This window comes from Moschus berezovskii, chromosome 11, assembly GCF_049115385.1.
Source record: "Moschus berezovskii isolate FMDL1 chromosome 11, NW_MosBer_1.0, whole genome shotgun sequence".
In the NCBI taxonomy this organism is placed as follows: domain Eukaryota; kingdom Metazoa; phylum Chordata; class Mammalia; order Artiodactyla; family Moschidae; genus Moschus; species Moschus berezovskii.
In genome coordinates, this window is record NC_142470.1 from 92,826,899 (window position 1) to 92,846,399 (window position 19,501).

Consider the following 19,501-nt stretch of genomic DNA (forward strand, 5'->3'; position numbering starts at 1 on the left):
GCCTCTACAAAATACAATCTACCTAAAGCTCCAAGAAAGTAAGTTGTAGCTCTTTTTGATTTTTTAGATTGAGATTAGAAAAGTATTATATACTCAGGAAGACCTCTACAAAACAAGCTATCAAGCACTGATATCAAAGGATCTTTAAAAACAAGATGGATACATCTACTGTTTTGCAAATATAACTTGGAAGTTATCTTGCCTAAAGGGCAAGGAGATGATCTATACAATTTCTCCATTCTTCCCTCATCATCCCAATAGATCACCTCAAACCATTGCTCTGGGGTCCAGCCTCAACTCAAGAGCACAATTTTCTCAAAAGATGAAAAGTGTAATGTACACACCTTATATTAGCTACTCTTTTTGTTAACTGACCTATTCTGGAAGGTGGGGGTGGGCCTTGGGAGTCAAGTCTGTAGAAACACAGTCTTCTGAAGTGCCAAACAGTAGTAAGAATTCTCTCAGCTCTCCACACTACCCTAGGTGGTGAAAGACCATCCTTTTCAACCTCACAACTGGCATTCTCTTTCATTACTTATGGCGCAGGCCATCTGTCAACATGAGACAGAGCAGGAAGCTGCTGGAAGGCGCGAGCATCCAACTCTCCCCTTTGAACAGTCTGCCACCTCACTGAAGAACATTTTCTCCAGATGCTGCCAGCAGACACTCTGTAATACCTAAACCACAAATCATCCATTCCCTACCCTTTGCGCCAGGGCTTGTCCCTGACTACCCCCACAGTGAGATATTAACCACGCTGGCCAGTGATACACCAGCTCTTCACAGACTCGGTAAAACCTGCCACACCGCCTAATCGATATAATAAAAACGTGGCCCTCCTAACATAAACACACCCACTGTAGGTGAACCTCAGAGAAACTCAGGACACTGCAGACATCTTACAAGGAACAAATCCTGGCTAACTCACCAAGGAAAATATTTTATCAATGTAAACGTGTCAGCCGTACAACTATACAGAAAATTAAGAGCAAGTATATTACGGAAATGGAACCACTTTGCAGAAACAGATTAACAGGTGGGTCACTCCAGATTTTTCTGCCTTTCCTCTGAAGAGGGCAACTGTCTTGCTGTCTGATTGTTTTAGGAACCAGCATGGGTTTTTCAAAAAACAATTCTCGAATTTTATCTTCTGTGACACATTAAAGCCATCTACACAGAGCAAAGTGTTTCCAAACTGTGACACTGCAACTTAGAGAGATGATTCACAGGACATACTCACACTGAAAAGGTGCTGCCACGTGATCCTGCCCGAATCTTAAAGGGAACGAACCTTCAGTGGACTGCTCTCCAGAAATCACCTTCTGGGCGGTGAAGTGCGTGGGCTTGAGCACGTATTCCTGGGTCTGGCCATGATGTATGATCACATTCTGTGAAGAAAGGGGTGTCATCCTGCGAAGAAACAAAGGATAAGGAAATTAATAACAGACTTTTAAAAGTCAACTAAGAACGAAGGAACAAGAAACCAGTTAAACTTGGAAAGGGGCATAAAAATGCCATGCCAGGCTAACATTTTTCTTCAAAACTGTAGTCATGGCATATAAAGAACTAATCGCTGACCTCCAGCAGAAAGGGGGTCCTGTCTGTCTGTTTAGTCAAGAAGGATAAGGACAGACAGGCCATCACTGACGGAGTTTATCAAAGTATTTAAAAAGTACAGCTCCCAGGACTTCGTTGGTGGTCCAGTGGCTAAGACTCCGAGTTCCCAATGCAGGGGCCTGGGTTAGATCCCTGGTCAGGAAACTAGATTCCATGTGCCTCAACTAAAGATCTCACATGCCTCAACTAAAGACCCCACATGCCTCAACTAAGACCTAGTACAGCCAAATAAGCATATATTTATAAATATTTAATACATTAAATTAATACAGTTTATGTTAAGTATATTATATAATATATATTAAACATAATATTTACTATAATATATAATATATACCATATTTAATAGTCCTTAAGAACAGTAAGAATAACAACTTATGCTACCATTTAGTCCCTAAGACGTGTCTGACTCTTTAGTGACCCCATGGACTATAGCCTGTTAGGGCTGTCCCTGGGATGTCCCAGGTAAGAATATTGGAGTAGGTTGCCATTTCCTTCTCCAATAACAATATATGAAAATCTTATAATTTCATCAATGACATGAGTCAACATCTGAGAATATACATATATATAGATATAGATATATGCTGCTGCTGCTAAGTCACTTGAGTCGTGTCCGACTCTGTGTGACCCCATAGACAGCCTCCTACCAGGCTCCCCCGTCCCTGGGATTCTCCACGCAAGAACACTGGAGTGGGTTGCCATTTCCTTCACCAATGCATGAAAGTGAAAAGTGAAAGTGAAATCGCTCAGTCGTGTCCGACCCTTAGCGACCCCACGGACTGCAGCCTACAGGCTCCTCCATCCATGGGATCTTCCAGGCAAGAGTACTGGAGTGGGGTGCCACTGCCTTCTCACACACACACACAACTGATTCACTTCATTGAACAGCATAAACTGGCTTCCCAGGTGGCTCAGTGGTGAAGAATCCACCTGTCAATGCAGGAGACACAGGTTCAATCCCTGGGTTGGGAAGATCCCCTAGAGAAGGGAATGGCAAGCCACTCCAGTATTCTTGTCTGGACAATCCCATGGACAGAGAAGCCTGGTGGGCTACAATCCATGGGTCACAAAGAGTCAGACACAACTGAGTGACTAAGCATGAGCACAGCAGAAACTAACAACACTGTAAAGCAATTGTATTCCAGTTAAAAAAAAAATACCTCTGAGGACTCCTGAACATAATTACTGTGTTTTCACCCTCCTGGGTGAACCTTTTTGTCTTCTATGACAGTTCTCTACTGCTGCAGGTACTGTATACTTTAAAATAAGCCTTCATCCAGATTTAATCATTCCATGAAGGACTGAAATCATTCGCTAAGACAAACAATGGAAAATATAAAGATATACCAATTAATTCCAGAAAATGCAAACTTGCTATTAAAATTGTTGGGACAGAGCATTTGAACAGCAAACCGAGACTTTGGAAGGAAACCTTCTCTCTAGTGTGGTCTTGAATTTTATCAATTGTGACTTGTTAAAGTCATTTGAACTGAATATTTCCAAACTACCATAAGTTGGGAAAAAGGTTGACTGGGTTATAAACTAATAACATGCCAGGAAAAGCCGAAAGACTGGCCCTAATGAGGGATTATATGAACAAGACAAAGAAATGACACAACTGGTGAGTACGAATGATAAATCATGAAGCCACCAAAAACACCCCCCGTGTCTCATCAAAAGCAGTAGCAGAGCCTTGAATAAATCCAGCCTTTTGGATTCATTCCAGTTGGGGTGGGTGAGCTCTTCTGTGAGACAAGGCACCCATGGGACAAAGGAACAAGAGAGACTGGGATTAAGGGTGCCTCCCTCTCAGCCAGTCAGTGATCTAAGTCTGTTACTTTCAACCCTGTGGTCCCAGGAGAGCCTAGGAAAATACATCTTGTGCCTGGATTTTCCCAGACTTAATGCCATGGAAGGACATTCCCTTTGTCACCAGACAAATGCCTTAAGTTACTAAAAGCCTAAGGCTTAACATTGTAAACACTTTTGTTTTGATGATGTAAGTGTTGATTTGAACTTTAAGTATGCTTGACTGGGATGAAGTAGAAAGTGGAACAGCTGGACACATCTGGTGGTGACTGATAAGAACCACAAGGCAACTCCATTGGTCTTGTCGAAAGGAAAAGTCCTCTTTTTCATCTCAGGGGAAACTCACTCCCCAGCCATGCTGTCAACCTCATCATTATACTGCTGGGACCTGCTGAGAGATGTACAGACCTGACTCCCATTCAGAGGAGGACAGCCCAGCATTCCAAGAGACCTTAGAAATGGAATAACTAATTCCTGCTCTGACCACTGCCAAGGAGACCATGGGCTCTGCCTTCTAAGGTGATGTCCTCCCTTTCTCTCCCCTCTGAATCATGGAAGTGAGAGTTAGCAATAAATGAGCTGAACGTACATGTGTGTAGAGGCTGCTTTCCCCTAACATAACAGGAAGGCAATAAACAAATAAGAGAGCTACACCAGGTCTAGAACTTGAATAGCAAATCTCAGCCACCACTAATCAAAGGAAACGGGTAATATACTGGTAATGGTATTAGATCTTCCTATATTATAGCAATCCTGTGAGTGACAAACACATTGCAAATATGAAACTATGTGGAGCTGTGCTTCCTCACCTTCCATATCCTTCACTTTCCTCCAATGTGAGGATGTAAACAAATACTTGTGCTCATAAAGACACACAGCCTTATGAACAGACAGGCCATTTCATCTCATAGCCTCATGAAGAACCCAAGCCACAAGAAGTGACACCACGTGGGGGCAAGTCAAGGCCACTGTCCTCTCAGTCATTCCACTAACAGACGGTAAGTGAAATCACCATTTTACTCTCTCTTCTCATTTTCTCCTTCATGGCTGGCATCTATCTTTTCCTCTAATTTCACCCTTCACAGTTATGGCCTCTTTGGACCATCTCTCAGCCTTCCAAATACATATATACATACACACACACACACATTCAGTTCTGTCGCTCAGTCATGCCCAGCTCTTTGCGACCCCATGGACTGCAGCATGCCGGGCTTCCCTGTCCAACACCAACTCACGGAGCTTGCTCAAACTCATGTCCATCTAGTTGGTGACGCCATCCAACCATCTCATCCTCTGTCGTCCCCTTCTCCTCCCACCTTTGATCTTTCCTAACATGAGGGTGTTTTCAAATGAGTCAGTTCTTCACATCAGATGGCCAAAGTATTGAAGCTGAAGCTTCAGCATCAGTCCTTCCAATGAACACTCAGGACTGATTTCCTTTGGGATGGACTGTTTGGATTTCCTTGTAGTCCAAGGGACTCTCAAGAGTCTTCTCCAACACCACAGTTCAAAAGCATCAATTCTTCAGCACTCAGCTTTCTTTATAGTCTAACTCTCACATCCATACTTGACTACTGGAAAAACCATAGCTTTGACTAGATGGACCTTTGTTGGCAAAGTATGACCATTGCTTTGGGAAGAAAAAAAATCTCCTTTCAGTTGGGAGTTTTCTCCTCTCTTCCCTCATTCCTTTACATTAAAAAGACAACAACAACTCAACAATCACTAATGAAAATCAGATTTCTCATAGCAGTATACAAAATTCAAGGGAAAGGCAAAAATGTTTAAAGAAATTAGGCGAAAATGAAAACTAGAGGACCTCTGGTTCAAAATGTATTTGGGGCACCCATATATTTTCCCTTCCTGCAAAAAAAGCCCTAAAAGTTATAGGTAAGGAATAAAACAAGAAATCCAGAGTTGACATTTGGCTATGAATCAATAGGACAGCCACATTCGTCACTGAAACACTCTTCTGACAAACATCTACTGTCCCAAGCCCTCAGTGTTCCTCCTTCCTTAAGACACTGGCCTCCCCAAGATATCAACTCAGTCTCACAAGTAAGAAATTCACATTTGACAGAGATGGAGAGCTCGGGGTCTCGGCTCCAGCATCTTCTCTAATGTGTCGCACAGGTACTGACCAAAGATATTAAAAATGTTTCACATCGTTCATTCAACACACAGGAAACATTTCAGCAAACCTGTAAGGGATCAAGGCAGACTGAGAAATGTTGACTGTTGTAGCAGGAAGGAGAAGCTATGCCTAAGTATTTTAACTTCTTTTATCTCAACTGACAATAAGAAGAACATTTTACATGGAGATACAACATACATTCATAGATATGTTTTTTAATATAGCTAAGTATTATAAATATTATAAAACAGTATCTTTCCTTATGATGCAAATGACACAAATATCCTCTAATTCTTTTAAATGCCAGTCTTGAACCACCACATTGATGTCATGACTTCCTGACTCCTAACAGGTCACAAGGCAGCTTAAAGACGCTGGTCTAAAAATCACACCATGAGTACAGGCTCAGAGGAAGCCATCTTCCCAGGAGACCATGGGCAGGTTCTGGATACTCAAACCAAGTAAAGCACAGGGTGACAATGAAAAGTAGGGCTGAACACTGGTGTCTTCACTAAAAAGGCTACATATGAAAGCAGCCATTCTCCCCAGTTCTAGCAAAGAAACGGCCAAAGTCGGGCTTCTACCCCCATCAGGGAAAAAGATGAGTCGTCTTCTCTAAACGAATGGAACTGTGTGGTATAAACCACAAAATTTACTCCCCCAGAGTAAGGCCCTCTCATTCTGGTGTTTGGAGATCCCCTAGCTTCAAGACTAGTTTCCCATGTTTCTCCATAAAAGGAAGATTTCCAGGCAACCAGGAGGACAGGGAACTTTAGGAGAATAATCCTAGGAGGGAGACGGGGAGTCATGAGAATGGAAAACATGATTGAGATGTTGGAGAAACTTGATCCTATATATATGCAATTGATAGAATGGAAACAGGGAGAATCCATACCCACTTGATGCTAGGAACACACTCCTTCAAAAAGCACAATGGACACACACAGAGGGAGCAACCTAAGCATCCTATACTCCACTTTGCCTTGAGTGGAACACCCACAGACAATATTGCAGAAAACAACTCATGTATCCAACTTAGGTGATATAAATGCACATGTTTAGCTGGAGGAGGTTGGCAGATTCTGGAAGAGGAAGAGGAGAAGTGAAGGGAAAATTAGCAGAGTCACTGCCCTCATCTTACCAAATGTAGGGTCAGGAGAGAACACTAACAACCTTAAGTGATGCGGATGACAGAAGAGGAAACAGAGGCTGCAGGAGACAGTGAAACTCTGAAAAGTACACAACTCTTTTGAGAGGAAGGGCGCGGAGCAAGAGGTGAAATGAGTATGCTGACTCTTCATCTCCTATGGCAAGAAGTTTTTAGACGACATCTAAAGGGGATAAATCTCCAACTGGCCAGAGGTTACTACCAGAAGGAGTAATAGGGCTTGAGGATTAAATTAAGGTAGGGAAGAGAAACAAAAGGAAAAGGAGGCAAGTGAAGATGAAGGTTTCCAGCCTGGTTGACTGGACAGGTATTTCTGGCTCAAGTACAAGAAGAAAAGTAAAGGCAAAGAGATCTGCGGAGTCAAGGTGGTCAGGAAAAAGGGCCCGTGTGCAAAGAAGAAAATTATGTTCATTTGGGAGATAGAAATGTGGGGTGGCTCTCTGGGGAGAAGATACAGAAAGCCTCTGGGTTTAGGAACAGTGATTTCTAAGAGGGGCCAATTCATTCAAAGGCAGAAAGAAAAACTATGGAACTACCATCTTGGAGGATAGCCACACTTAGTGGTAGGGACATAAAGAGAAAATGGGAAGAAAAAAACCAGGAGGAGATAAAAACAAGAGTAACACAGATGCAGAAATGACAAGCAAAAGAAAAGTTTCTAGGTGGAAGGTAAAGAGAACCACCTGAAAACTGCTGCAAAAAAAAAAGCAGGGAAATAATCAATTAGTCAAAGGCCTCTGGATTGGGTTGTAGGTCGCCAGCCCCCTCGGCAGTGTTACTTTATCAACAGTGGTGACAGGAGTGAGACTGCATGGGGTCCTACTTGGTAGGTGCTGTACTAGTGACACTCGGAAAGGAGAAAAGTAGGCCAGAAGTTAGGGGTACAGCCAGGCATCTGAAGACCTGAATCTGTGGAAACCTCTGTATCTTTGTGAGCAGAAGGGAAACAATTACATAAAACTTCTTTCCTTAAAAGAAAGGATTAGTCACACACTGTTTACACTTCTGCCTTCATAGTGGCAATTTTTGGCCTAAGAATGGACTAAATTTTTCCACATTTCCACTAAATCCATTATTTGACCTGTGGAGTGGGTGGGAGGGTCTGGCAAAGCCCAAGCCCCTTTTCACTTAAGAGCTGGGGACCTCACAGAAGGGAGCCTCCAACAGGCCATATAATGTTTCCCCCAGAAGGCGGATTCTGACGGAAGTGAACTCTTTCCCCTACGGTTAAGGCACTCAGGTTTATCACCAGGATGAAAGGAAAAAAAAAAAATCGGGAGAAGAAACTGCTGCCACAGAGAAGTCATCTCCAGTCTTTTAGCGCCTGCTTCTCGTCACAAAATTCATGCTATATATGTGCCCTGGTTGTGTTCCAAGCTTCTCAGAAGCGTGGGTGAATGCTCTTCAAAAAACAGAAAGCACCAAAGTAAATGAGAAATGTGAGCTATGATTTGATGGAGAAAGGCTCTTTCCGGCAACGTTCAAGGACAATATGCACATAGAGATGGACAAAGACAAATAAACCTTCAGGAAGAGGTTGCAAGGTAGCTTCTCTCTTTCTCACACACACACAGGTAAGAGGAGACAAGTGTTTGTTGTCAGTAGCCCCATTCATAGGAAATTATCTATCCAAACCAAAAAAAAAGAGGAGGTAAAAGGCTGCTGATGAGACTAAAAGACTGCACAGACAGCACAGACTTCCAGTAACAGTAAGTCAGGGCTGGAGCATGCCAGAACAAACATGGCCAAAGGAAAATGAAACAAGCAAACACAGTGGTGAGAACAGGAGCAAAGTGAAGATTACACTGAAAACATCTATGCAGGGAATAGACTAGGAGAGTCTTAGATTTCAAATGAGATGAAAAAGATTGAAAAAATACAATGAAAGAAGGTAGATATTGGGGGTGGGGTGGAAAAGACAGGGACATTAAGGGAACTTTGGGGGCCATGAATAAACACAGTAAACGCAACCAAGTGGAACCAATTTTCTTTTTATCAGTGGTTCTTAACTGGGGGTGATTCTACCTCTCAACCAAGAGGAGGCATCTGTAATTATCAGGACTGGGAGGTAAGGTGCTTACAGCTTATGGGTAGAAGCCTGGGATACTACTAAACATCCAACCATGTACAGGACAGTCTTCATAAGAAAGAATTATCTGGCTAACCATATTAACAGTTCTGAAGCTGAGAAACACTGCTGTAACCATGAGCTATTATCACAAAACAGGTATAATGGACACCTGAGAAAAGAACCTCTGTGGGTAGCAATGAAGCTGTCCACAGAAATGATGCAGTCAGGTACATAATGATCTAATGACATTAGCTGCTGCTGCTGCTAAGTCACTTCAGTCATGTCTGACTCTGTGTGACCCCATAGATGGCAGCCCACCAGGCTCCCCCATCCCTGGGATTCTCCAGGCAAGAACAACGGAGTGGGTTGCCATTTCCTTCTCCAATGCATGAAAGTGAAGAGTGGAAGTGAAGTCACTCAGTCGTGTCTGACTCTTAGCAACCCCATGGACTGCAGCCTACCAGGCTCCTCTGCCCATGGGATTTTCCAGGCAAGAGTACTGGAGTTGGGTGCCATTGCCTTCTCCTATGACATTAGATGTGACAGTAAAGAAATGTATAAAAAACATACAGCCTCCTCCTGTGCCTTTTGGAAGCCCCATTAAGACAGGAAGATGGCCCTATACTCAAGTTGCTGGGATGGCTTGTCTAGCACTCCTGACAAGGAGTGCTAGAACATCACTGGGGTGGCCAAGAAAAAGGTCATTTTCATTAGAACACCTCAAAGGAACAGTATAGAATGTGACTGGAGAAAACCCTTTATTAAACTGCCTAGCATTGGGATGAGGCTGTGCCATGAAGACATGTAACAGCTGGACAGTCACTGAAGTGCTTTCTGAGGGAGGTGAGTCCCATCGACTGTATGGCTTTGGTTAGGCCAAGAAGGTCAGACACATCTAGGGCCAGACATGAATCCCCTGGGATGATGACGAAGAAAGCCTCAGTGCTGGGAGCGCCACCTCTCCACGCTGCTCTCCCCTCACAGCCCTCACACTTCCCACTGAAGCCTCTCGTCTGATCGCATGGGCTAGACGCTGGCCTGTTCCGTGTCCTGGAACAGCCCTGGTTAGGAGAGTCTTTGGGACTTGATTGCTACATGAGAACATTCAAGGAATTCTCCAACCCTCTAATCCCAAGTTCCTAAGGAGAGGGGACAATAATAAAAAGAGCTGTAATGAAGAGACTCCAAGAAGCAGAGTGAGCAAGGTCTCCTCTTAGGATGTCTAATAATCATAACACTTGGGAGACAATTTAAAAAATGAAGTGGTAAATCAATTAAAATTAAACTACAATTTAAAAAATTTTTTAATGAAATGAACTGCAATTAAGTGCTTAAAAAATAGAAATGGTCTACATTCAATGAAACATCAGAGGTTGTCAGACTGGATAAAAAGACGCAGTTCTCGGACATACAGCTTACAACAATTCCATTTTAAATATAAAGACACAAATGGAGCTGCTTGTATATTTTGGAGATTAATCCTTTATCAGTTGCTTCATTTGCTATTATTTTCTCCCATTCTGAAGGCTGTCTTTTCACCTTGCTTAGAGTTTCCTTTGCTGTGCAGAAGCTTTTAATTTTAATTAGGTCCCATTTGTTTATTTTCGCTTTTATTTCCAATATTCTGGGAGGTGGGTCTTGGAGGATCCTGCTGTGATTTACGTCAGAGAGTGTTTTGCCTACGTTCTCCTCTAGGAGTTTTATAGTATCTGGTCTTACATTTAGCTCTCTAATCCATTTTGAGTTTATTTTGGTGTATGGTGTTAGGAAGTGTTCTAATTTCATTCTTGTACAAGTGGCTGACCAGTTTTCCCAGCACCACTTGTTAAAGAGACTGTCTTTTGTCCATTTTATATTCTTGCCTCCTTTGTCGAAGATAAGGTGTCCATAGGTGCATAGAACAGTCTTTGGGACTCTGCGGGAGAGGGTGAAGGTGGGATGATTGGGGAGAACGGCATTGTAGCATGTATATTATCATAAGTGACCAGTCCAGGTTCGACGCATGATGCAGGATGCTTGGGGCTGGTGCACGGGGATGACATGGAGGGAGGATATGGGGAGGAGGGAGGTGGGAGGGGGGTTCGGGAGGGAGAGCACATGTACACCCGGGGCGGATTCATGTCAATGTATGGCAAAACCAACCAATATATTAATGTAAGGTAATTTGCCTCCAATAAAATAAATTTTAAGAAAAATTAAAAAATAAAATTAAAAAAAAAAATAAATATAAAGACACAAATGGGTTAAAAACAAAAGGATGAAAAAGAGAGGCAATAGGTTAACATGAATCAGGAAAAAAAAAAGGTGCAGTAGCAATGTTAGTAACAGGCAAAGTAGATTTCAGAGCAAAGAATATTTTCAAGGATAAAAAGCATTTCATAAAGATAAGGGTCAATTCATCAAGAGGACACAAGAATCCTAAACAATTGTGAACCTGATAACAGAGCTTCAAAATATGTAAAGCAAAAACTTAAAAAAGGTCATGAGAAACAGATGAAACTTTTAGTTTTAACTGTGGATTCACTACCTTTCAATTGACAGAACAAATACACAGAAAGTCAGTAAGGATACAGAAAAGTTCAACAGCTCCACCAACTAGCTTAACCCAGCTGACTTTCACAAACCAAACTCCAAAATAATCAGTGGATCAAAGACAAAATCAAAGAGGAAATAAAAATTATTTTGAACTGAATGAAAACAAAAACACAACCTATCCAAATTTATGGGATGCTGAAGTCCATGGGGTCGCTAAGGGTCGGACACGACTGAGCGACTTCACTTTCACTTTTCACTTTCACACATTGGAGAAGGAAATGGCAACCCACTCCAGTGTTCTTGCCTGGAGAATCCCAGGGATGGGGGAGCCTAGTGGGCTTCCGTCTATGGGGTCACACAGAGTCGGACACGACTGAAGTGACGCAGCAGCAGCAGCAGCTAAACCACTATACTAAGGAGTAAATTTGTACTAAATATCTACAGTACGAGAGAGGTCTCAAATCAATGACCTTAACATCCAAATAAAGAAATCAGCAAAAATGAAAATAAAACCCAAAATAAAAAGAAATGAAATAAAAATCAGAGCAGAAATCAATGAAATTGGGAACGGGGAGTCAATAAAAGCTGCTTGAGAAGATCAGTAAAACTGACAAATCTCTGGCTAGATTGATAAAAAGAGAGGAAGACAAGTTACCAATATTAGAAATGAGAGAGAAGGTCAAAAGATCTAATGAAGCAATCTGAAGAAGCCTCCATTAGCCAAAGAATAACTGGAATGGACTGAATTATTTGAAACATGTTTAAATGTATCCATGCATTAAAAAACTAAGTCACCACTGGAAAATGTTAATCAATTCATTTGAAAACTGGTCAACAACTAGCATTATATCCTCATGTGATGGTTAATTTTATGTTTCAACTTGGAGGGTATTTTTGGATGAAATTAACATTTATCTTGGTGGTCTCTGAGTAACCAGATTGCCCTCCATCATGTTGGTGAACCTCGTATGATAGCCTTTCCAACTAAGAAGGAATTCTGCAGCAGACTACATTCTAACTTTACCTGCACCATTGGTTCTCCTGGGTCTCTGTCAGCCCTCACTTCAAATCTGGACTTGCCAGCCTCCAAAACAACATGAACAAATTTCTTAAAATAACCTCATTATATATAGTATACACACACACCCCCTCATATATGCACATATGCAATTGGCTTTGTTCCTCTGAAGAAGCTCAATACTTTTACTTGCTACTTTTTTTTTTTTTACTTTTACCTCGCTACTTTTACTATACAAACTGAACCTCAAGCAAACTGAAGAAAAGAAAGCTGGTTTGCAAAGTTTTTCTAGCAGAAAACGGATAGAATTAAAACACCATATTTGCTACCCCTACAGAAGTGTAGGCAATAATCAATGATCGCTGACATCACAAAAAGAGATAGCATGCCCCCTGATGGAAGAGCACATTGCCACTTAGGAAGCAGTCCTACCAAAAATCAAACCTGAATGTTATCAAGCCCCTAGACCTACACACCACTTACAGCAAATTCAAGGGGCAGGATACATGTTAATTTCCCAGCATCACAGTCAGCAAAATCACAGTTCAATGAAGAGATTTCAAGGAAATAGAGAGAGAGGGAAGAGGGACGCACAGATCAAAATATGTAAGACACATACACTGTCCTCACAATGAACATCTTTTTAATTCCAAACTAAACTAACAAGCCATAAAAAAAACTTATGAAACACTGAGGGACATTTACTTGGATTCTTAATGATAATTTTTATTAATTATCTTTCGGTGGGATAAAGGTCTTGGGGGGGGATGTGTTAAGAGCCCTTATCTTTTACAGATATATGCTAAAAATATTTACAGAGTGACTTCAAATAATCAGGGAGAAGAAGAAAAGTAGGCAGAGTACAGAAGAACACAACCAGCTCTGAACTGATAAAATGGTACTTTGAGGTTTCTTCATTCTGTTCTCTCTGTTTCTGTGTGTTTAAACCATTAAAAAAAAGGGTTTACAAAATACAAGTCTATGAAATTATCTTCTCTAATTTTTTAAACCTGTTCAAATTAGATCATCGATTTACAAGTACTTTGAAAAGTTGGGGGGGGTGGGAATCAATAAAACTGGGAGAAAAAAGTTGAAAACATTACTTATGTGTTAGGTAGCAATATTACCTAGTATTTACAAAAAGAAACAAAAGAAACAAACGGCAGGAGAGAAAAAAAATACAAAAAGTTCCAACAATGTTCATCCCCACTTTTCTTCTAAGTCTCAAAGCTACACACTAATAAGGCAGATATCCTATCCACAATGGATGAGGTAACTGCTCAAAACCCCTGAAACGCACAGATGACTATACTTATTCAGTTCAAGGTTTTGATGATTTATTTAGCAAGTCACCATGGAAGGAAATATTGTTAATAACCAAAGTCCTTAGTTTTGTCAAAAATGAGCTGCTACATTTGGTTACTTGGGACTGAGCACCCCTGAACACAAATTTAAAAGCAATTACAGCCATATCCTATTTATCTAAACTAAGAGAGGCCAGAGTAAATCTAACTAAATATAATCCAAGAAAAATGCAAAATGTAAACAACAATTAAGGGCTTCTATGCTACTGAGGAAGTGTCAACTGCAAAGCTTTTTCATCAAATTCTAGGAACCAAATTCTAACTCTACCACCTGCCAAGGGAAGGAAGGGAAGAATTATCTCAATTTTCTCATTGCAATAGAAGGGGAATGATACCTAACTCACAAAGTGAAAGACAACATGAAATGGAATTCTCCTTAAATATAGGAAAATACCCGGCACAACACCTGATGCGCACCCAAGGGTGTCAGATTTCTTTCACTCCCCTGCACCAGCAAGGACAACAAAATACTGGATTTCACCCCTCTGGTAAAATCAGAGTTCTTATTCGGAGACTGCTCAAATGAACAGTTAAACGCAGTATTTATTTAAAAAAAAAAAAAGTTTATTAAAAAAAGACTCTGGTTATATGTAAATATTGCATTTGGAATTTACAGTCCCATTCAGCACCCCTGAGGTCAGTTATCTGTACAGTTACACCTACAACTAAGAGACCTCCACCAGTTTCCAATAAAGTGAAGGAATCCAGCACCACAGCCACTCTGGAATATAGTTTGGCAGTTCCTCAAAAAGCTACAGCCAGAATCATCAGACAGTCCAGCAATTCCACTCCCAAGTACATGCCCAAAACGAACTGAAAACAGAGACTCAAACACATACTTACACATCAATGTTCACTGCAGCATCATTCATAATAGGCAAAAGGTAGAAACAACCCAAAGAATGTCCTTTGACAGAAGAATAAACAAAATGTGAGATACACACAATGAAATATTACTCAACCATAAAAAGGTATGAAGTTCTGATACATGCTGTAGCCTAGAAGAACCTGGGAAACATAATGGGAAGTGAAATAAGTCAGATACAAAAGGACAAATTCTGTATGATTCCACTTAAATGAGGTTCATAGAACAGGCAAACGTAGAGAGACAAAGGTAGAATAGAGGTTACCAAAAAAAGTGGGAGGGAGGTGGAGCTGTATAATTTAATAGGCAGAGCGCTTCTGTTTGCAGTGATGAAAGTTTTAGAAGAACAGAGGTGCTGGCTGCACAACAACATGAATGTAATTAAGGCCAATGACTTATAAACTTAGAAAGGTTAAAATGGCCGATTTAGTTATATCTACCACAATTTCCTTAAAACTAAAAGACCCCAGATTTCTTACAAACCCCAAAATAAAAAAGTTACAAAAACAGTGGAAGAGGTAAGCAAAAGGCAGGTTTTTTATGCTTCCTATTCCCCATTCTTCAGTATCTCTGGACGATAAAAATGTAAGTCTTGTTCATCTCGGTCAATTCCAAATGTTTTCATCTCCTTTCAGCCTGCTGCTTAAGATGTAATTCAGAGTAATAATCAGGTATATGCATCTAATCCCCCGCGTTATCACTTCAATTTTTCCCCCTCCTGCTTTACTTTGGTAGCTGCTCCATACACCACAGGATGAGATTTCAGCCTCAGCTGCCATAATGTTACATTCTCCAGTGACCCACATCTTACAACACTGCAAGGAATTAAAGTCTGGTGGGCCAGATGTGGGAAATAAATATCCACTTGTCTGGAAAGCCTTTCATACCTAACTTTGCTCATTCTCCAAATTCTTCTCCCACAGCATTGTTAGAGCTCTTGTATCTACATGAATTTTGAGCTGGCTCTCCATCATGGACCCCAGTGGCAGCTACAAGAGACATCCATGGCTTTAGGGTTGGGATGTTAACACTACACTCTCCCTTCTCGTTACCTGTAAACCTGGAAGAATAGAAACAAGCGTGGGAACATGTCAAACAAGCTGTTCTTCCACAATCTTTCCACTTCCTAGCCAGAACCTTCCTTATACTGAGCTCTGAGACAGGCATCTAGAGAGTCAAAGATGGATATAATGGAACAAAGATACAAGTGCTCATTCCTCCAGGACATGGCACCCACAGCACTCAAGATGGAGAAAGGAAAAACACTGGATCAGATTTTGGAAATTCAAATTATCCTTCTGCCTGTGCCACTGAATCTCTGAGAGGCATGGATTAAATTCCTCTAAGTCTGTTCCCTCATTTATAAGGTGTAAAGCTCTGAGACGACCTCAAAGTTCCTCAGCTCTGAAACCCAGTTATAAGCACATCAAGAACTGTAGCTGCAAGACTGTTCTCTGGTCATATCAACAAATATTTCATATGGGAAACCACTTTTAATGCAGTATACACATAAATATCTGTTCAAAGGGGGAAGAGAATCTCTCAGGGCTTTATTCCCACATTCAAGCTAAATAAAAAGGGGAAAGTTTTTTTATTTTTAAGGTGAACGCAATAAACTCTGTTTTTCCCAAATGGCCTTGCTTTTTTTTCTATTACAATTGCTGCTAAACTAGGTCACCTAAGTAATAAATATTGAAAGCATTTAACCAAATTCAAACATCTGTTCCATTCCTCTTTCAGAGTCTGATCCAGCTGAAATAAAATATCCACTGCCCTACAGGACCTGCAAGATCCACACTGCTGGAAATGATGTTTTCCTACAGCCAATATCACCTAGTGAAAAAACACAGCCTATTTCACAAGAAGTCTGAAGCAAAATGAGAACAAAACTATAGGAGAGACAGTAAAATGCAATCAAGTAAATCTTGCCCTGTTGGATATTCACATAGCAGGGCAATGGGCTCATAACAAGCCTTGGTTGGGTGTGTGCCCAGTTAAGCCCCTGGATGGCAGGCTGATCCGGAGAACATGGTGAAAAGCACGGCCACCTCAGCTCCTGTATACACTAGGAGAACTTTGCTCTCACAGCAGCTGCCATATTTTGCATTGGAATTTCTAAGCAGATAATTCAAATTTAACTTTGGGAAAAATTACGTTGACCTCAGAAAACAGAAATTGGCTTATGTGTAAAGAGACATCATAAATAACGTTAATAATTATATAAGAGATCAGAAAAGATACCTGCAATGCACAGAGAAATAAGGGAATGAGATGCCAAGGTCTCTTATAAATTAACAGCACAGCAAATGGTAAATCAACGGGAATAAAATCCAGTAAGAAAATGGACAAAGGACATGAACATAGAATTCCCTGAAGAGAAAATTCAGAAGACTGATTAGATGCCCTGCCTCACCAGTAATGCAAACTTAAAACTGCATTTTGTACCCAAGACTTTTTCAAATCACCAAAATGTGAGAGGAAAAAATGGAACTATGGCTGACATGGACACAAAATGGGAGAAGAATACTCTCTGGCATCAATGGTAGAAATATGAGTTCTAAGACTTTGGAGGTCAATCTAGAAAAACAAATTCAAGACATCCAATGACCTAATAATCACATCCTTTATACTTTAAAGAAATAAATCCCAATACATAAGGATACATATACTTAACACGTTTACTGAATCATTGTTTACAACAGCAAAAAAAAAAAGTAAGCATACTGAAAATAAGTTGAATGGCCAATAGAAGAATAGTTCAATAAGTCAGCACATTTACAACATGGAACATTATGTAACCATTAAAAATGAGTTTTCTCTATGTTGGAGGATTTTCTACAACCTATTTTAAGTTATAAAATCAAGATGCAGAAACATTCATATACTATGTCCCTATTTATGAAGCAATAAAGAGCTATAAATGACTATATGGATATGGGAAAATTAGTGTAGCTTATTCACTAGACTATTAGGTTATCCATGAAGGGGTGTAGTATGGTTCAAGTTGGGAGGAATAATAGTAAAGCTGAAAAACAAGATTGAATTTTACAGCTGTACATAATTTTTAAAGACATGAAACTCCAGTTGTCTAAAATTTTGTATATACTCCCTAAATAGAAATATAGACAGATAAGTCAAAACAGTCATTCCAAGTACATCCTGGTACTGTATTCTCATTGCAGAGGTCTTCAAACTAGATACCATCTCAAAGGGTACAAAACATTAACACTGTGATCCAATAGTATTAGAACTTTTCCTACTTTTGTTTCTTTGTACTTCTCTTCCTTTTTCTCTCCTGTTTACACTGTTTTATAACATCATGATGTATTAGCTCAATAGTTCATGGGCTACATATGTAGGGTACATACGGAAGACATGTTTGCTGATACCAGTTGTGCAATCCAAAAGTTTGGAGACTATGTTGGATACATTTCAGCAAGATACTTTTTTACACCAAAACTCCTTCAGGAAAGGTTTGATCACCTAGTCACCTATGGATTCTATAAGTGACCTAATTCTAGATCATCTAGATTCTGGCCATTGTTTCTACTAAGAGTGAGTTATCAATGGCTTTCTCTTCCCCTTCATCCCTACTTCTTCTCTTCATCCCTAACCCATCTACCCCATCAGAGTTACTGTAAGAGAAGGGTCTCTCAGAACATACAGAAAATAATTTTGTAAAAATTTTCTTTGCCCTTGCATCTATCAATACTTCTGGTCCTGTCAATATGTGGTTGATCTACAGCCACTACCACCAATACTTCCTTTTCTCTTACAATCTGATTCTCACATTATCTAAGTTCTTCCTCCCAAACAATCCTATGACAATAATTTAACAAATGACCTACACATTTTTTAAAAACTAAAAGCTACAAAACACCATAAAATTCTTGTTTTTCTTGCAAGAACACTGATAGTTTCACAGATCTCATTAGCCTTAAGATTTCTACAGCATCCACAATATATATTAAAATGTAAGAATTTTATATCTACTTATGTTATAAAACCCCACACTATTATGCTCAGTTCCATCTGGTGTCATTTCCCTTGAGCCTGAAGAACTTCCTTCAGAATTTCCTGTTGGACAGATCAACAACAAATTGTCTCCATTTTCATTTCTCTGAAAATATTTTTTATTTCACCTTTGTTTTTGAAGGATTTCTCTTTGGACATACAATTTTAAATAGATTATTATTTCTTTAGCACTTTAAAAATGTCCCACCACCTTACAACCTCCTCCCCTTTTCCTGATGAGACGTGATCCATCATTTGCATCACCGTTCTACTGTATGTAACTCATCTTCTCACACTGGCTGCCTTCAACATTCTTTGATTTTCAGCCATTTTCTAGGAAGTAGCTGGGTGTGATTTTCTTTGTATTAATCTTGAGGTTAGCTGAGCAGCTTTCATCTTTGTTTCTCACCTAATCTGGGAAACTGTCAGCCATTATCTTTTCAAACACTTTCCTGTTACATTCTCTTATCTTCTGAGGTTACAATTCAGTTCAGTTCAGTCGCTCAGTCGTGTCCGACTCTCTGCGACCCCATGAATCACAGCACGCCAGGCCTCCCTGTCCATCACCAACTCCTGGAGTACACTCAAACTCATGTCTACAGAGTCGGTGATGCCATCCAGCCATCTCATTCTCCGTCGTCCCCTTCTCCTCCCGCCCCCAACCCTTCCCAGCATCAGAGTCTTTTCCAGTGAGTCAACTCGTCGCATGAGGTGGCCAAAGTATTGCAGTTTCAGCTTTAGCATCAGTCCTTCCAATGAACACCCAGGATTGATCTCCTTTAGAATGGACTGGTTGGATCTCCTTGCAGTATAAGGGACTCTCAAGAGTCTTCTCCAACACCACAGTTCAAAAGCATCGATTCTTCGGCGAACAGCTTTCTTTTACATATGTACTATTTGATA

The 19,501-nt window shown here is 40.5% G+C and overlaps 1 protein-coding gene across 8 annotated transcripts in view; it reads right to left on the minus strand.

Moving 5' to 3' along the window:
- The window catches only part of LTBP1 (latent transforming growth factor beta binding protein 1), a 461,939-nt gene that overhangs the window by 302,664 nt on the left and 139,774 nt on the right, over positions 1–19,501 (minus strand). For 7 of the 8 annotated variants that reach the window (XM_055400890.2, XM_055400894.2, XM_088841548.1 and 4 more), the window contains exon 4: positions 1,241–1,410. In XM_055400890.2, coding sequence (XP_055256865.2) covers positions 1,241–1,410 — 170 coding nt within the window. The remainder of the gene's footprint in view (positions 1–1,240; positions 1,411–19,501) is intronic. The other variant, XM_055400891.2, reaches the window with a different exon arrangement.